The 18683-nt window shown below is 33.9% G+C and overlaps 3 protein-coding genes across 5 annotated transcripts in view; 2 read left to right on the top strand and 1 right to left on the bottom strand.

Moving 5' to 3' along the window:
* LOC144845263 (multiple PDZ domain protein-like) overlaps positions 1-5982 on the top strand; it is a 44659-nt gene extending 38677 nt beyond the window's left edge. For both annotated transcript variants that reach the window (XM_078702453.1, XM_078702452.1), the window contains 7 exons: positions 256-339; positions 834-1033; positions 1393-1540; positions 2099-2240; positions 2787-2974; positions 3392-3636; positions 4383-5982. In XM_078702453.1, the coding sequence (XP_078558579.1) occupies positions 256-339; positions 834-1033; positions 1393-1540; positions 2099-2240; positions 2787-2974; positions 3392-3636; positions 4383-4650 (1275 nt within the window). In that variant the 3' untranslated portion in view covers positions 4651-5982. The remainder of the gene's footprint in view (positions 1-255; positions 340-833; positions 1034-1392; positions 1541-2098; positions 2241-2786; positions 2975-3391; positions 3637-4382) is intronic.
* Positions 5983-6825: 843 nt separating this feature from the next.
* On the bottom strand, positions 6826-13670 carry LOC144844407 (serine/threonine-protein kinase Nek8-like). The gene is made up of 15 exons (XM_078701303.1): positions 13560-13670; positions 13048-13253; positions 12655-12710; positions 12145-12371; positions 11869-11950; positions 11507-11718; positions 11131-11201; positions 10844-11037; positions 10477-10621; positions 9991-10185; positions 9726-9876; positions 9230-9387; positions 8699-8863; positions 7777-7935; positions 6826-7495 (listed from the first exon to the last, which is right to left on the bottom strand). The coding sequence occupies exons 1-15, from the start codon at positions 13604-13606 to the stop codon at positions 7488-7490; spliced, it is 2076 nt and encodes a 691-aa protein (XP_078557429.1). The 5' UTR covers positions 13607-13670; the 3' UTR covers positions 6826-7487.
* Positions 13671-13736: 66 nt separating this feature from the next.
* LOC144844876 (DNA excision repair protein ERCC-8-like) lies at positions 13737-18556 on the top strand. Of its 2 annotated transcripts, none has more exons than XM_078701978.1 (10): positions 13737-13812; positions 14723-14918; positions 15147-15248; positions 15465-15670; positions 15915-16050; positions 16332-16435; positions 17110-17234; positions 17600-17797; positions 18029-18106; positions 18209-18556. In XM_078701978.1, the coding sequence occupies exons 2-10, from the start codon at positions 14749-14751 to the stop codon at positions 18257-18259; spliced, it is 1170 nt and encodes a 389-aa protein (XP_078558104.1). In that variant the 5' UTR covers positions 13737-13812; positions 14723-14748; the 3' UTR covers positions 18260-18556. The 2 variants fall into 2 exon arrangements, with proteins under 2 accessions (XP_078558104.1, XP_078558105.1); XM_078701979.1 differs by lacking the exon at positions 13737-13812 and adding an exon at positions 14107-14126.
* Positions 18557-18683: the final 127 nt, after the last annotated feature.

The raw sequence follows: 18683 nt of genomic DNA, 5'->3' as shown, positions 1-18683 counted from the left end.
GAGTTGACTGTATAATCATTGAGTTTTTCCATTAATTTCTTTGTTGAACAAGAATTATATTAATTGTGGATAAGATAAGTTTTAAATTAAGTTTATGATTTTATCTTTTACATTTTCATAGATGTGTATGCTCTACACTTTCGTCTCCATGGTTTTTTGTGTTTATATGTTTACTCAAAACATTTTTCAGATCTTTTAAGTAAAGCTAAGTTTGGAACAATTAAATTTTGAAGAATACTTATATATTTCTTTAAGGGTGTTATAATGGTCCATGAAGTTTATGACGATGGTGCAGCTGCAAGAGATGGTCGTCTCTGGTCTGGAGATCAGCTTATTAAGGTCAGCAAAATATACAGACAGATAATAGCAAGCAATGCACTAAAGCTCTGTCTACACTATCAAACTAGTTTGACAAAAAATGTGTGCCCAAATAGGGTAGTGCTATGACATCATCATGTCTATATATGAGCAACACATAAAGTTTGATAGTGTTGACAGAGCTTTAGGCGTTCTCAATTTGCTATGACCTAGTATCTATGATCTAGTATCTAGGAACTAGTTGCATTGAGATGTCATTTCCTCACTCCAGTTTTGGCAGTTTCTATGTCTATGACCAACAAAATATGCACAGGTCATAGGTCATCGTAAATCAAAAGCTCCCTATTCTGTAGAGTTGGAAAGGACTAATCTAGAAATCAGATAAAAACAGTGACCGTTTTAATCATAATTTGACATGCTAATGCAAAAACAGAAAATTTAGTTTATTTTAAATTTTAGATTTTTTTATGTAAAAATTATTTTTAAAAATATACTAATGTTTACTCCCTATTCAGGTGAATGAAGTTGATCTTTCAAAAGCTAAACATGATGATGCCATTACAGCATTAAGACAAACCCCCTCTGAAGTGAAATTAGTAGTCTTCAGAGACTCCAGTGCTATGTTTAAAGAAGATGAATTAATTTATGATAAGTTCACCATTGAATTAAACAAAAAACCAGGTCGAGGGCTAGGACTTAGCATCGTGGAAAAAAGGTAAATATTGGTCAATAAATATTTAATTTACAATAGTCAAACAAAGTTTAATTTAGAGAGCGTAATGTCAGACTTCATACAGGTCATTGAACACATAAAAAATCAGGGAAATCCAGCAGCCATATTCACCAATCACACTTAGGCTAAGGGAAGCACACTTCAAATTCAAACATTCTCCTATCTAAGTGAATACCACATTTATTTAATTCAGTTCAATTTAATTTTGAAACAAGTCCAAATCATAATTTAAAATAGCTTGCATAAAGAGATTCAACTACAAACAAGGTATGAGAGGACCAAAAGGATTGTTGAAACTTGTGATGCAACAGAATAAATTTAAATGCAATATTATTTTTCAGCAATGAATTAGGAGTTTTTATCTCGGAGGTCGTCAAAGGAGGAACAGCAGATAATGATGGACGCGTAATGAAAGGTGATCAGATCTTGTCTGTAAACGGAGAAGATCTGACTAACGCAACACAAGATGTAGCTGCTTCTGTATTGAAGGTCAGTTCAAAAGTGTTTTTGCCACTGATCAAACGTCCAGCCATCAGTTATGGAACACCTAAATTTATAAATTCACTCTTTGTCTTTAGCTATCATTTTTTTGAGAAATAGTATATTTTTTTGGATGAGGGGGGGGGAAGTGTAATGACCGTAACAGCGGTTGTTTATGCAAATTTGACCAGTGCAAAGAAATAACTGGCAAAGGAGGCTTAGGCATTTATGTTGATAGATACAAAGAACTGACATAATGTACACAAACAATAAAAATGAACACATTTATTAAATCCCAGTATCAAAATCTGCACAGTTAGTTAAATAAAATGCATACAACAAGATGGTATAAACAAGTTAAGTAATTATTCCATTATTAATAGGAATTATCATTACAATGTGTGACTTACAAAGATCTTAATTGATAAATTAATGATTTATTTAATTGATAAATTAATGATTTATTTAATTGATAAATTAATGATTTATTTAATTGATAACTTAATGATTTATTTAATTGATAGCTTAATGATTTATTTAATTGATAACTTAATGATTTGTTTGTAGATGTCACAAGGTAAGATCCTAATGGAAGTAGGACGGTTGAAAGGTGGTTCGAGGAGTTCATCGAGAAGACAATCGTTATCGTCTCAAAATCTACCATCATCACCCGCTCTGAATATTGAACAGCCACTTAGTTCAAATACAAGTAAGTCATACAGTCAGCCAGTTTTCAAAACATTACATTATAAATGAAGGAGTTTCTTTTCAAACACACACATAAATATATATTATTTGTTATAACTTTTCTTAAATTTTTAGGTTTTTTTGCACCATATTCACCATTTATACTTAAGCTAAAGCGAGGTCACCCAGTATAAAAAATAAATAATAAATAAATGCGAGTTTTTTGTAGATGGAAAAGCCCATAACCTACAGTGATCTGTAGACCTTGTCTATACTATCAAACTTTATGTGACAAAAAAGTGTGATGTGCCCAAATATGGTAGTGATATGCCTAAATATGGTAGTGATATGACATCATGTCCTAATATGAGCACATCACATTTTGTTGTCACATAAAGTTCGATAATTGAATTAAAAATTGTAATAATCTCCTGCCTAAGTGCTTCAGTGAATTATTTATTGACTTAAGTGAAGTATTTTGCTTAAATGTGATTGGTCTATGTGCTATTGAATTCCACAGCAAACAAAGGCCAAGGAATAATAAATAATAATTATGAATTGTTTACAGTGACTATGGCAACAAACCAAGATTCAGCATTTTTAATGGATATGAGAAGAGTTGAGTTAATAAAAGAACCAAACAGGTCTCTTGGTTTGAGCATTGCTGGTGGTGTAGGGAGCCCTCTAGGTGACGTACCCATCTTCATTGCTAATATCCAGCCAGGTGGTATTGCAGATTCTAATGGATCTCTTAAGGTAAATATGTTGATCACTGCCAACTACCTTGCAGCTTGATCAAACCCAATCAAGGCACTGCTCTGATAAGATCTGTCAGGGTATTTCTCTGCACTTGCCCTCTATCTTGCTAACTTCCTGAAGTTTATAAAAGATAAGATTTTCTTTTTTGAAAGAGCTATTTATTAAACGGAGAATACTTACTCCAAACCAGGCTGCTCGTAAACAATCAGTCAATTGATAAAGATCTCTGATAGAGATCGAAAAGTTTGTAGTAAGTACTCCGTTTTTTAAATTGCTCTTTCAAAAAAGGAAATCTTATCTTTTATAAACATAGAAGCTAAATGAAATTCTTTGATGATGCCTGAAGTTTGTTATTGTTTTTCCAGACATGGTAATTAAATAGTAATATATTAAAATATCTAATCATTTTTCTAGGCCGGTGATCAGCTGTTAACGATCAATTCTAAAAGCCTTGAGGGCATGAATCATGCAGGGGTCGTGACCCTTCTCAAAGAGGCCACTGGCAAGATCCTGTTAGAGGTCGTACAGCGTCCAGATGTTAGCTCACTTGTGTCAGAAGCCATCGAAGCTGACGCAAACAGTGGCTTTGTAGCGGCCACTGCTAGCTCTGTTAATATCCACGATTCTCAAAGTACGCAGTCACTCAATGAGGAAGGAGGGTAAGCACATACACTTTTGAAAATGTTCATTATGCAACATTCAGCCTTTATAGCTAAACCTAGCCTACCACAGCTGGGAAAGTGTTTAGTCTATTTCGTGAGATCCCTACCTGTATAGACTCTACATATGCCATTATTCCCAATATGGACACCCCTTGAAAGGAAAATGGAATAGTCCAGGCGCCGTAGCGGGCTGTACAAACGTCTCTCACGCATGACATCGCATGGAAAGCGGACGTGTGACCTTGAAACCTTGAAGGAAAACTAATTAAAAGAACAATAACAAAGGACACCTGGCTAGCAACGCATACCTTTGTGGACTTATTGTGTTTAGCAGCGTTCTTGTGAAGGAAGCTTCTACCAACAGTATCCTTATTGTAGCCATGTCTGCTCGTAAAGCCGCAGCCTATTCTGTGTGTGGCAGGCCCCGCCCGTCCACGAAGCTGGACCGCCATTTGGCGTGCCCGCGCTGCCGCAAATGCAGCCAATCTGCGATTATATGTATTATAATGTATATCACCAGTAGTAAGAATACCTACAAACCTGCAGTTACTGCACCCTCACCAGCTTATTGCATGTCAGCTACTTTTGTGACAACAACAAATCAGAACTCGGGAATGAAATATTCGCTAATATTAGAAAATAGACTATCTTTTTAAAGGGACAAAATAGTTGAATGTAAAATATTCTATTTGTGTCTCTTATGTTTTTTTATCAAAATTGAATACAACATTTTGTTCTTTCAGAGCACAATATCGAACGATAGAGCTTGACAGAGGGCCAGATGGTTTGGGGTTTAGTATTGTTGGGGGACATGATAGTCCCCATGGCGATTTACCAATCTACGTCAAGACCGTATTTAATAAAGGAGCGGCTTCAGAAAATGGGTTACTTAAAAGAGGTGACCAAATAGTACAGGTGAATAACGAGTCGTTAGAAGGTGCCACTCACGAGGAAGCTGTTAACATTCTGAAGAATGCGAAAGGAAAAGTTATTTTAACAATACTCTCGTAAATATTTGTACTTATCACTAGAGGGCGACATACATAAACATTATAAATACTACTGCGTTCAATAACTGATTTTAGAAGCATTGCGTCTGATATTATGCATCACAAACTTTGTGTTGTTTACTATATTTACTCTTGTTAATTGTTAGTCCTTCTATGATATAATAATCTTATACTATTCCTAAGTGTAAAGCTGTTTATTTAGGCGACTCCAACCCTTCTGTAACGTTTTGTTAGTAAGCCTTCATGATTTTATGCGATTGTGAAATGTTGTGGACCGTTTTATTTTAAAACGTAATGTTGTTAAGGACCAAGTTTTAAATGTTTGATGCATAATGTTTAACTACTTATTAGCTTATTCTAAACATAGAATTTATTTACTCAATTTGTAAAAAGCTGAAATATAAAGTGGTGCAGGTTGCCATTTTTAAACATCCACTTTTTAAAGTGTTATTAAGTGCATTGAAGCATAATGCGCTATATAAACCTGAATTATTCATTTGATGGCGATTCCATTTTGCACATATAAATATCATAAAAGCAAATTTTAATTCATCTTTTGCCATTATTCATTATACCATACTAATATTACTGCAGTTGTTAATTCTTCCTACTTTATCTAAGTTCTTCCTACTGTATCTAGGCAAATACTGTGATACATTTATCTGTGACACTGTATTTACTCCAACTGTAGAAGTAATTCCTGATACTGGTCACATGTGATAAATATGTGTGCTGTATCACAGCATTTGCCTAGACACTGACAGAATACACTTGGTTAGAGACAAGGATGTTGAATACTCCAAAGGTGAAAACCGACATTTTAAATATTTTATATTTTTTAATTTATGGTTATGCGGTCCAGATGAATGTGACATTTGCATAGAAATCATTTTTAGTTGGGTTTTGTATTATGGGGGTAGACTTACTTACTTAAATTCAGTAACTGGAACATTTTTACAAATTTTAAAACATTTGGATTACAGTAGTTTTGTAGAGTTGCTACAGTAGTTCTTTTTGAAGATAGAGATATTGCATATTGTATTTTTTGTATTAATAAAAATAAAAAGCATTGCTATAAATCATAATTATCAATATTATATTACAATATTTAACACATGTGAGCTATAGGGTTGTGTTGTGAAACTCGGCCGGTTAACACATGTGAGCTATAGGGTTGTGTTGTGAAACTCAGCCGGTTAAATTGGTCAATATATAATATTTAGCGGAATAAGGTAGATTAATAAAAATAATATACAGTTACATTATTTCTTAGATGAAATATACATTTATTGTATTTCTTAATATAAATGTTTAAAACAATAAAGTATTCAATAATTGATAAACATTGGCGTTGATTTTTCTTCTGTAGCATTAAATGCTTTTTGTTTGTACCTTAATATTGAGCCATCTGCAGTGTTTGTACCTCACAATCAGTTGAATATTGACATTAATGTACTTCCCAAAGTGTAATCCCCACTGCCTCATTTTGTACCCAAGCCCAGGAGACTAACTCAGGCATATACAATACAATACAATTTAGTGGTCTAACGCAGAGGCCTGAGGCCCCTGGTTTGGGAACCCTAAGTGGCCTTCCAACTCCGGAGGCGTCGGGTGTTTTTAGCACTTTTTCGACATATTTTAATTCCTGTTATTTCCCCTGGACATTGCTCAGGGCCCCCTATAAGCTTGGTCAGTCAGTGAGCGCTTACACTGTAGCCATTGAATACTACTGTAGTGAACTAAATGGGGAAAGTGCACATACAGGATGGTTTTGAAAAACTAATTTAGGGGTGTACTAGTATACACAGCCACTGTCACACACAGACACACATCATACCTCATTAAGAGGGCCCCTTGATTGTCAGCATACACTATTTAGGGTCACCCTCTATAAATAAGATGAAATAAAAAAATAAATAAAATAAAAATTTGCTGCTCCTGATAAACTAGGCTACATATTGACCACCTATTCATGTAGATTTTATTTCTTGTGAAATCAATATCAATGAAAATATTTTTTTTTTCTTTCTTATTTATATTATAAAGTATAACAATACAAATAAATATTTAATTTTACAAAATTTAAAATGATTTTCATGACAGTTTATTAGAAACAAGTATGTATACAAAAATAGTATAGGATTTTAGAAATTCACTTCCTAACTTTATGGCTATATTTAACTGTGAGACAATCAAATTTTTAAATATCATCACAATAATTGGCACAATTTTGACCAGTAAGGACATAAATATGGTATAAAAATATACATCTTTTATTGATATTGTTTATAACTTAATAAAATATACACTCTGAAATATTTTGTAAGGAACTCAAGTACAAGTAATATTAGTACATACACGGATACAGTATACTTTATAGCATGTCCAAATATTTAACAATTATTTTTGGCTATTTATCAAGGTATATTTAATTACAATTATTCTTTTGTTTACCTACAAAGGTAAAATTCATTTTAAATTACTTAGTATATAAATAAAAACTGGTTAAAAATTCCTGTAATTACAGGTAATAAACAGGAATACAATTCATGTCAACCACTCTTGGTGTATCTATTGCACATCATGGAATGTGGCACGCTGAATAACATACAAACAAATGCAACAGAAATAATGGAAATAGTTTAAATTCAGCAAATGTACATGGACAGGTCATGTTAGATGAATTACAGATGACAGTTTGGACATCAATGGAAGGAAAAATAAGCAGAACACAAAAGTAGACACTATATAACAATATTAGGGATGCATCAACTATTATCAGAGAGAGAGCTGGAGACCTCTGGAAGCGACATGCTAAGACTTGGCTGATACTTTGAATCATTTAGCTGAAAATAGTAAGAAAACAATGTTATGATGATATCTAGTTTAACTTATATGAAACAATAGTAAAAGTAAATAGTTAAAAAGTGAAAGTCAGTCACCTATCATCAAAAACAGCATGAAAACATGTGAAAGTAAGATTGAGAAATTGGAACTGTTTTTTTGTAGTTTGTATTGTAACTTGTTGGGTCCTACCCCATTAAGTATGCCCTCTAGCCTTCGGCTTATTACACCTCTCTGGTCCTACCCCATTAAGTTAAACTAAACACTTGAAATAAAATCTTACTTTTAGCAGCCATTAAGGTGCTGCCATGACTACTGGATATTGAGATGACTTCTATCCCATCATCTCCTTGTAAATTCAAAGGTGACGGGTTGAAATATTCACCATCTTTCCTTCCAAGACGCCCTCTAGAGGCTTTGCCCCATGAAAAAACCTCTCCATCTAAGGAAACACAATACAGTATATCTACATAAACTCATCACATTTAAAGATTTTTTTAATGTAACAATTAGATGATATATATATAATAGTTATATAATAAATTAAAGATGTATTGTCCCTTGAAACACAAAAAAATGAAGGTCAAAATATTCTAAATTTAAATTGGCCATATCAAAGTAATATTAAAGTTATTCACTTTAAGTCGAAAATTCGAGCCAAAAGCAACAAGTTTACGTAATTACCAGGTAAATTAGTTGGATTACATTTCGTCTGGAAAATTGTCGCGAGCGAAAGTAAACAAAGATTTCAAACCACGAGTACGCATTATGCATATACTAATTAGGATTGTTTACAACTCGTCACGGTTGAGAAAATATTTTCACACAGATCGTGAGGAAGTTTTATGATTATGCATACAGAGAGTAGCCAAACAAGCGCGTTTCATTATGGGATATGTTTTGATCGAAAACAAAGTTATTTTTTTAACAAAAAAACGTCTGTATTTCAGTTAATGATTTTTTTTTCGACAAATTTTTGGTGATAGTTAATAACTATTATGATACTTCAAAATGACCCACCTTTTTTCAAAATCTGTTATTTTTTTGGAATTAGTCAAAGGGACAATACATCTTTAAGAATCACCAATCATTTCTGAGCAGCTTGACCTACAGAGGTTATACCTTAATTAATTGGATGCAATTCAGTTATTACAAGGTGTTTTTTTTACAATGAAGTTGTTTACAACAAAAAAAGTTTCACTCACCTGCAGTGACTGCAGTTGTAAACATGTCACCACAGCAAATTAAGTCAACATGGACACTGCCAGGTAGATCTAACAAGTGGGGCTGTCTTGATGCTGCTTCACCTTCACTCTTAAACCCAAGCTGACCAAACTGGTTTGATCCAGACATGTAACATTCACGCTGATCTATCAATGACAAAAACATAAATTCCATACTAACGTTCGTAACTACGTCATTTACACTACATTCAGTAAACTTTAACATAGATTTTGCGGAATAACCTCACTTCCGGACATACAGCTGCCACCAAGCCCTGGTAACCCACTGCTCGTCCGCACTGGGTTCTTCAAATGAACCAGATGGGTAAACATGAAATCAAGTCAATCAAATTCTTATCCAAGATGATTTGTTACACCCACAGAACTACGGTCGTCTTCAGATAGCGACGGCTGTAGATTTTAGGTCGTTGCAAGAACTTTAAACATGTTTAAGCTGTCTGTTAATGCCTTAACATTGTACCATACACTTTTCTATGTTAAAACAAGTGATACCTGTAATGACAGCAGAGTGTGATGTTCCTAAGGCTACATGGTTTACTTGTACTTGGTTGAGGGGGTGTGTGCCTGCGTGTGTGAACATGTGTACATCTTCAACTTGCTGTGTGCAGTTACCGTCCGACCCAACACTGTCAATGTTTAACTTGTTAAACCTGCAAGCAGAACCAGTCAATATTATTTTACTGCTTTCTGCATGCTTGAGTGAGCATGTGTAGTATTAAGGCCAATTTACACAGACGAGCGGTAATGGTAAGCAGAAAACCATGTAGCTTGTCCCACATAGAATCTATTCTGAGTGAAAACCATCTGTCGACTCCGCGTTGTGTGTAAATGGTCATAAGGAATAACATAGATTCTATATTTTTATTACCGTTATCGCTCGTCTGTGTAAATTGGCCTTTATACACTGTGGTAAAGCACTGCTACAGTAAGACAATTCTAAATATGATAATAATAATAATGAATAATGAAATTATAATGTAATAAATACCTGTTACTTCCACAGGCTAGGAGTTGTTTGTTTGTTGTGAGTAAAGCTGAGCAGTCGACTCCACAGTGAACTGATAAAGCTTGATCGGAGTCTGCGAGTGGTACAGGGCGTGGTGATGACGTGGAATCAGCATTTCCTAGTCCTAAGCGCCCTACATAAAATATCAAAACAATCATCTAATAATTCATAGTAAATTTGAGCTTCAGTACTCCATCAAATAAAATGATAAGTGTGTTTCTAAAACTCTGACATTTCTTAGTCTTACCATTGTCACCTCGACCCCAAGCAAATACTTCATGCTCATTGGTTACTGCCATGACATGTGACGCACCACATGACACCATTGTTATCTCATAACCAAGTAAAGCTTCAACAATTTTAGCTTGAGGTACATCATGATAGTTTCCGTGGCCCAGACATCCATGTGCTCCACTGCCGTATGTCATTAGGATTCCACGATCTAGAATGAAGTTAGATTTACTTTAGGACTTTTATGGCAGCAAATGTGGTAGAATGTAAGAAAGAGATTTAAAAATTAGAACCTAAAATACACAAAACTGAGTAAAAGATAAATAGAATTAGAGTTTGTTTTACAGTTCACCTATAAAAGAAAAAAGGCTGATCTTGATTTAAAATAATTGTCAACTTTACACACAGCAAACCAAACAGATAGGCTTTAATAACAAAAGAAAGTTTATAAAGTTTATATATAAGCAAAACAAAAAGTATAACAAAAAGTTGTGTTATTTACCAGTTAAACAAGCAGTGAATAAATCACCACATGAGACATGCTTAATGGTCACTGCTGACTGACCCTCAAGAAAACGAGGGATATAGGATGGCATCTCGGGGTCAGTAGCGCCTGGTAACATACTCTCAGCTCCAACAACTGGACACTGTGTAATGAATATAACATATTTGTAAGCCCTCAAAATGGTTTATGGAATAATATTAAAGGCTATTGGAAAGTTGCACTGAAGACTAATTATTTTTTATTTATAACACGCACTTTAACCCTGCAGTTTGGTATGAAGTTGTTAATTTGAACTTGGATTTGAGTGTATGTATACACCTTAAACAAACACATGGGTTTATAATGGGCCAAAAAGCCCCCTTACCTCCCAAAGTATAAGCCGTCCGTTCTTAGTGACTGCGGCCTTCTGATTACGTCCAGTTGACACTTGTACAACCTGCGTGTCATTGTGTGGTAAGGGTAGTTTGATTGGAGGACTGACATTGTTACCCCAGCAGTAGATAGTGTTGAGGGCGCTAGGCACTTTCGATCCGTCATGAATAACATTCTTTGATGAACCTATTAAAACAAGAAATAAAAAAAATGATTTATTGGGTGACATAAGATGAAAAGATAAATTGTGTAGCAATAATGTGAGACTGTTTGACTTACTTCTGCTTGACATTCTGCTGTTTGATCTGCCATCAATGGTGCGTGGAGTCAATGGTGGCAACGGAGGAAGTCTGCATAAAGAACATTAATTACATTCTAAAAATCTTATTTTTGTACATTTGCATTTACATGTTTCATGGTACATTAGTTTTAAATAGCAAATCCCTTCAAGAAACTTGCATAATCAATTTTTAATTGAAAGAAAAAAAAGGAATGATGTAGCCTAATGAAATGAAATAATGGCACTATTTTTCAAATGAATATAAAATGATTATTCAATTCAACTGTAAGATACATCATTATGTAATAACAACATAATTATAAGAGAGTCATTCTCTAATCTAGAAAAAAAAAGTGATGATGACTGAAAACATACTTTTTCTCACACTTAACTCTTCCAATTTCTGAGTGCAGATTAAGGAGTGAATTGATAATGATTGGTTCAGCCATGACCTGTGTTATTGTGGGTCGTTTCTCAGGGGTCAGATGTAACATACGTAGAATAAGTTGATGTAGGTCTTTGCTGTACTTGTCAGATACCGGTGCAACAGCCCCTCGCATTATTTTCAAAACCAACGCTGGCAAGTTCTTGGAGGAAAAATTAACAAAGATTTCATTATGTGTATCACTCAGTGGTACTGTAGATAATTTTGCAATAATTGACAAAAATTTGTGTACAGTAATAATTCATCATTAACAAAAAGCATCCATCTTACATGAAATTTTTATGTAACTTACTGGGCCTTCAAATGCACGTTTCAATGTAGCTAATTCATACAGCACACAGCCTAGCGCCCATATATCACTCTTTTGATTATAGCTGCAACAATCAAGGATAAAAACTTTAAAATATTAGTAGGCCTAACTGATATGCAAAAATATAAGCAGTTTTATCAATGTTCAGGACATTCTTGAGCATTTACTTAACAATTTTATCTCAAAAATATATAGATGTGGGACAAAACTACGTCACCCTATTTACTACATTCTAAACAATCTTAAAGATAAGGATACGGTTTTCCTTCGCATAACTCTGGTGAAATATAACACGGCGTTCCAACTACGGTCTGTGCCTTGCTTTTGGTGTTTAGTATTTTTGATATTCCAAAATCTCCAATCTTCACAATGTCATGTTGCTTAGTTAGCAATATATTCTGTGTCTTCAAATCACGATGTAAAATTTGCTTCGAATGAATATGATGAAGAGATAACAAGATCTGTGCAAAAAAATTCAAAATCTCCTGCAAAAAGATAATAAATAATTTATATTTTTAAGTATGGATAAGGCATGTAATTTTAAGTTCTCTCTTAGCATGGTTGATTGTACTGAAAGTCAATATTTGGTGTCAAGTTTATAAGAACAATTGACTGTGTGTCAAATGTATTGGTTTATATTGGCAAGCTTGACTGTGTTCCTTTATCCAATCATGCTGTAACTTTCTAATGAGATTTTAAACGGATAGTCAGAAATATACAACTTATGTTTTATGCTCTGTAATACTTTCCTGAAAATAGTATTTTTACCTGTTCTTCTAGTAAAGCATTACCCTGTTGCTGCAAATATTCGCAGAGTGTACCACCTGAAATTAAAATAAATTATCCAGAAATTGGTTAATATAGAAGGTAATTAATAAAATAATAGAAAATTTAAAATTGTGCATCAAATCTGTTTCTCATTGTTGTTTGAGAAACTAAGCCTTTTGCTGTTCCCTTATGTCGTACTGAAAGACGCCACAAGTCAGCTATTCGAGCCCCAATCAGACTCCTAATAATGATCAGGTTTAATATTTAAATTTTATTGTATTGTAAAATTTTACGATTTCAGCCTTCTGGCTATTTGTGGCATTGTTCGTCTTTTTTGGACAATAAATATACCTGAATTATTAACATTTAACGTCAGATTAATTATCTGCTTACCTTCCGCATACTCCATAACAATCATCAATGCTGTGCCTTCCAGGTAGTTTTCATAATATTCAATAATGTTTGGATGATCAAGCATCGATAATACTTTCACTTCATTTAACGCTGCCTGCCTTTCTTCCTTCGTCATCTGTTCTACAGGAATTTGTTTCACAATTACGAGCTTCTTATCCGTTAATCGACGACAAAGATGTACAGTTCTACAGAGATTTAAAAAATCAATATCCACAGGGAGGGCACATCATACATTAGGCCAAGGGCCCAGGGGACGAGGAGGGCTAACCTTTCTTGACCGGGCCACTATATTATATAGCTCAAATTATAGGCTAGAGGACTACGTTTAGGTTCTAGGCCTAGCTAGTACAGCCTAGATTCCCACTCTTGGAGGGTATTGTTAGTATAGGCCTACTTTATTTCTATAAAGTATAAGTAAATAGCATGACAAGTTGACCAGAAAATACCAACTTAAATGTATGATCAATTTTGTAGTTATTTAAACTTCTTACCCAAAGGCACCACGTCCTACAATTCTCAGTTTTTCATAGTTTTCCATGATGAAACCAAAAGAGATTTATAAGAAAACAACCTTTTTCAGCAGTTCTCACTTGTTGTGTGTATTATTTCATGGTTCAATGAACATGAAATAAAAATTAAAAGCACGCCCTCAATTGTCATATAAACAAAAATCATCGAAAAATGGAGACTGTCGTCGAAGAGAAATATTATTAATCTTACAATTTTTCATAATTATCTTTTAACGTTAGTAATATAAATCATTTAGTGAACACGTTTAGAAGTTAGTGTGTGTGTGTCTATAAGTGCAAGAGATATATAGGTCTACCGTCTAGCACATTATTAGGGCCTAGCTAGGCCAAGGCTAGCCTCCTCTAGCTAGCCTAGGCCTACTAGTTAGAGTAGGCCTATACCGGCCTCTTTTTAGAGGCCTCTTACACGGCCGGCTACGCGCTAGCTACCTAGCTGGTGTAGGCCCTGGTCTGACGTGTCCAGGCCTAAATAAAATCGGTTTTATATAATCTAATTAGGCCTAGTTGGCTTATGTTATGCCTATATATGTAAAATAATAAAAAATTATTATTATATGGATGATTTGACTATTATATTAATTTATTGATTGATATTTAATTTTATTATTTAATTAATGATTGATTTATAATATTAAATATATAAATATAAATAAATAATAACCTACAGCAGGAATACAGTAGCCTACTACTACTACCACCTCCACTAGTAACTTAAGTAAGTAGGTTAGGTAGTGCTTAAACTTATTTAGAAGATAGTAGGTAGGCATCATACTACTACTACTAGACTAGAGCATGAGGGTATTATATGGCGCTTCTGTAATTTCCTCAATCTCTAGAACTTAACCCAATTTATAAACATTCACCCATGGGCCGCAGCGGTGATAGTGAGTGACCGTGAAGTATTATGCTCTGCAATTTTAATTTAGGTGTGAAAGTACGTAGCTCCTCTGGGTATTATATAAAGTGTTATGAAACCAATTTGTTAGGGTGGGGTGAACTCAGCCACTATTGATAAAGCAATTTTAATGTTCTTTCCACCATGATTTATAGTGAGATTGTGTCTTCCACTTCAAAAGAGTTTTTTTATACTACAGTAATCATTGGTTTTATTTAATTTACTTCAGCGTAGCATGATGATGAGCTAAGAAAGATGTTGAAATTCCTGAATTACCAGGAAAGAGGTATTGTGAGCAGTCTGGAGCTGATGAGAGCTGAGATCACAAGAAGAATATACAGCTTAGAACTCAGCAAGACAAGGGATGTACAACGCATACAAAGTGCTGTCAACTGCCTTGATATTGACCCTGCTGAAGGCAAATAGTAAGTGCCGCACTTATTATTGAAGTCGTTTAAAGATCAGCTTTCAGAATAATTTACTGAACTGTTTATTTTACAAGAATTAAGGCAACTCCCAAACCAAATTGCCAGTAGAAAACCAACATTAATGTTATTAAAATCTAATGTTATTTTGTATTCTTTTATATTTATATGATTGCGGAATGAAGGTTTTATAGAGTATTTGTTATTGTATTATTGATGTCCTTGCAGCTTGTTGTCTGGCGGAGCTGACAGTGGTATCGCAATATATGACATTGAATGTAAACCAGCGCCCTCAAGCTTCACGTGTCCTTTAGTCTGTTCGGTTAACAGGTAACTTTAATGTAATGGAGTTAATATTGCAACCATTCGATTGATCAGATGTTTTGAGGTTATCTTATTGAATTAGTAATCCAATTTATATACAATATATTCTACAGTTGTTTTTTGGACAAATCACGATAATTTTTAAACACAGTTCAAACAAAAATTTATAATTACAAGTTATTTGAAACAAGAATTACATTAACATGACGTTGACATTTTCAGGTCAAATTCAGTAGCTCACAAGTACAGTGTAGAGACAGTGCAATGGTACCCACATGACACTGGTATGTTTACATCAAGTGCAATGGACAACATTCTCAAAGTATGGGATACAAATACACTGAAACCAGCAGAGAGTTTCCGCTTTGATAAACCAGTCTACTGCCATCACATGTCACAGATTGCTACGAAGCACTGTCTTATTAGCGGTAAGTTTACAAACCCATCTTCTATGTTAACTATTCTTTATATTCCCAATATTATTTGTTTGAAGTTGAGAATATACATAAGTGTTTGTGCTAACCATGGAGAAATCCTAACTTATTTCTCCATGTGATAACTAAGTACTTTTATGTACTATTGTACTTTTAAATTTAATTAAACAAATTATTCAACTTAATCACCAATATTATTATAACTTTGACATTTGTACAATCTCTTTCTGTATTATAGTTGCAACAGCATCATCACTAGTGACATTGTGTGACCTACGGAATGGGTCATCGACACACACATTGAAAGGTCACAAGAGTTCTGTAATGGCTGTCCAATGGTCTAGTAAAGAAGAGTACCTATTGGCAACAGCCAGGTATTTGTTTAAAGCTCTGTCTACACTATCAAACTTTATTTGACAAAAAAATGTGATGTGCACATAATTATATGGAAATGATGATGTCATATCTCTACCATATTTGGGCATACCGGTACACTACCATATTGTAAACAATCACACTTTTTTTGTCAAACTAGTTTGATAGTGTAGACAGAGTTTTACAATTAACTAAGTATTTAGATACTAGATTGTATTTTATTTAATGGAGGACTTCAATCTATGAAATCTAACTACCATATATTTCCATTTGTATGTAGTAAAGATAACCGTGTGATGCTGTGGGATGTTCGCAAGTCAAAGGCCAGTTTAATGGTTCTAGATCAACACAATGGAGAGAAGGGAGCAACTACCACTGAAGCTGGTATGATTCAATTGTTATGTATTCAATTACCAATGTATCATTCACAATTACTATGTTGAGTGTGAATCTGTCTCTTCAGCCGCAATTTTCTGTAAATTCAGAGATTCAATCTCCGACTCTTCCGGGACTTTCTGCATTCTCACTTCCGAGGACGATCAATGCACATGGATCGAAACGTCGAGAAACTGAACAGTTCTTTTCAGAACTAATATATGTGGTGTATTGGAAACTTTATTATCAACATTTGATTTCGCCATGCAAACATTCAAACAATATAATCTCCCACTAAATATGTAATTTTTCCTGATTGTTTTAGATTTATGCTCTACTACTCTAGGCCTCTTGGTTGGATGAGTATATACATTATTTCATGATTAAAGATTACTTGCAATATCCATTGTTTACTATAGAATTTTTAAAATAACATTGTATCTATGGTTCGTGCACCTTTTTATAAAATCTCCTGATAGGTGGTCAATGCTTAAAGTAATTATTACTTATTTTGATCTCCTTTCACACATTGTCCTCTTTGTATCTTTTTTTTCTTTTCTAAAGTATAAATATCTGTTTTATTTTGTACAATCAGTGGAAAATAAATGAAATGAAATAGTTCAGTTGGAACCTCTGTATATATAAGTTTTCAAAACTGTCATTATTCAATCTCATCCTAATAGTAAGTACAGCACATAATGGCTATGTGACTGGACTGTGCTTCACAAGCGATGGACTTCACTTACTTACCTGTGGATCAGATGACAGATTACGATTATGGGATGTAGTGACTGGTAGAAACACATTGGTAAGTCATTTTATAATATTTCTTTTTATTTAAGAGAACACCTGTATCATAATATATATATATTAATTTTTATAAATTTTGCCAAAATTGTTTATTATATATATGATTTATTTTTTTTAACTTTTAAATATTGTCTGTACTTTTCCATTGTTTAAACATTTTTTCATGTATTTTAAACTGCAGTGTATTAACAAAGATTTTCTGATTTCTATTTTTATATGAATTAGACCAATAAAAGATGATTTGAATTGATTATATCACATAACAGTTCTTAAAAAGTTGCATTTAAAAAAAAAGAAGAAATGATAATCAAGGGTTTTGGGTTGTAATTAAAGTAATTTTTCACTCAATAAATTGTTTTTTAGGTGAACTATGGTAAAGTTATAAATGACACAAGAAGAAACTTAAAGATGAGTGTATCCTGCGATGCATCCGATGATCTGGTGTTTGTGCCTTCATCTGGAGAGATTTGTGTCTTTGAAATTCATTCAGGCAGACCAGTGGTCAATCTTACAGGACATTATAGCAGAGTCAATGCCTGCACATTTCATCCTTTATTCCAGGTTTGTTGACCGCTTGAAAAAAAATACTTTTTAGATAAAATTGAAAAAATCTATGGTGAATTTTTTTTGCACTTACAGTACACTAGCCCATTTATTTGTGTGTTGTAAGTAGCTTTGGTCTATGCATACCTACGTAAATCACACTTTGTGTTGTATGGACTAAGTAGCTTTGCTCTATACATACCGATATATAAAGCACGCTGTTAACATACTTTTATTCATGAATTTCAGGAGCTGTACAGTGGAAGCAATGACAGTAGCATTTTAATATGGGAACCTGAAGTTTGTCGTGATCGGCAACCTGACATGGTATGATTTTTTTTTTCTCTTTTGTTCATTTTCTTTACATTGTTTTATCCATATTAATGTCCTAACACAGTGATTCAATTGGAAGCTCTGTTTTTTTTTCAGAATAAGAAAGAACAGAAATATGTAGATAATTGGAGCTCAGATGAGGATTGAAGAAATCCCTCGATTGGATTTTAATGTGACGAACAAGCAAGTGGTGAAGAACACAGGGCGCCCAACCAACCTATTGTTCCTCACTTTGATTGTACGCAGTGGATTGATAAGAATTGCAGTCACAAGCAAGTGGTGACGTACAGAGGGCGCCCAATTAACCTATTGTTCCTCACTTGGATCGTAAGCAGTGGATTGATAAGACTTGCAGTCACAAGCAAGCGGTGAAGTACAGACAGAGGGCGCCCAATCAACCTAAGCCATATATAAGATTTACCAGTTCAAAAATGATTATTAAAAGAACTAAAAGTAGCTACCATTAGCTAATATTTTTGACACGCCATGTGTTCCAAAATATTGTTCTTTTTATGAATATCGTATTAAGCCAAATCACTGTCTAGAAACTAGACTGCAAACGAACAATTTA

This window comes from Antedon bifida, chromosome 6 (genome assembly GCF_963402885.1).
Source record: "Antedon bifida chromosome 6, ecAntBifi1.1, whole genome shotgun sequence".
NCBI classification, from domain to species: Eukaryota; Metazoa; Echinodermata; class Crinoidea; order Comatulida; family Antedonidae; genus Antedon; species Antedon bifida.
This window is presented reverse-complemented; position numbering and strand designations above follow the sequence as displayed.

What these genes read in the sequence shown, in the direction of transcription:
- LOC144844876 (XM_078701978.1), top strand. Translation starts at nt 14,749, where the DNA reads ATGTTGAAATTCCTGAATTACCAGGAAAGAGGTATTGTGAGCAGTCTG. An exon ending in TTAGTCTGTTCGGTTAACAG is followed by an intron (nt 15,249 to 15,464) that starts GTAACTTTAATG and finishes TGACATTTTCAG; the next exon opens with GTCAAATTCAGTAGCTCACA. An exon ending in GTGATCGGCAACCTGACATG is followed by an intron (nt 18,107 to 18,208) that starts GTATGATTTTTT and finishes TTTTTTTTTCAG; the next exon opens with AATAAGAAAGAACAGAAATA.
- LOC144844407 (XM_078701303.1), bottom strand. Translation starts at nt 13,606, where the DNA reads ATGGAAAACTATGAAAAACTGAGAATTGTAGGACGTGGTGCCTTTGG. An exon ending in ATGCTTTACTAGAAGAACAG is followed by an intron (nt 12,372 to 12,654) that starts GTAAAAATACTA and finishes ATCTTTTTGCAG; the next exon opens with GAGATTTTGAATTTTTTTGC. An exon ending in AACGTGCATTTGAAGGCCCA is followed by an intron (nt 11,719 to 11,868) that starts GTAAGTTACATA and finishes TTTTCCTCCAAG; the next exon opens with AACTTGCCAGCGTTGGTTTT.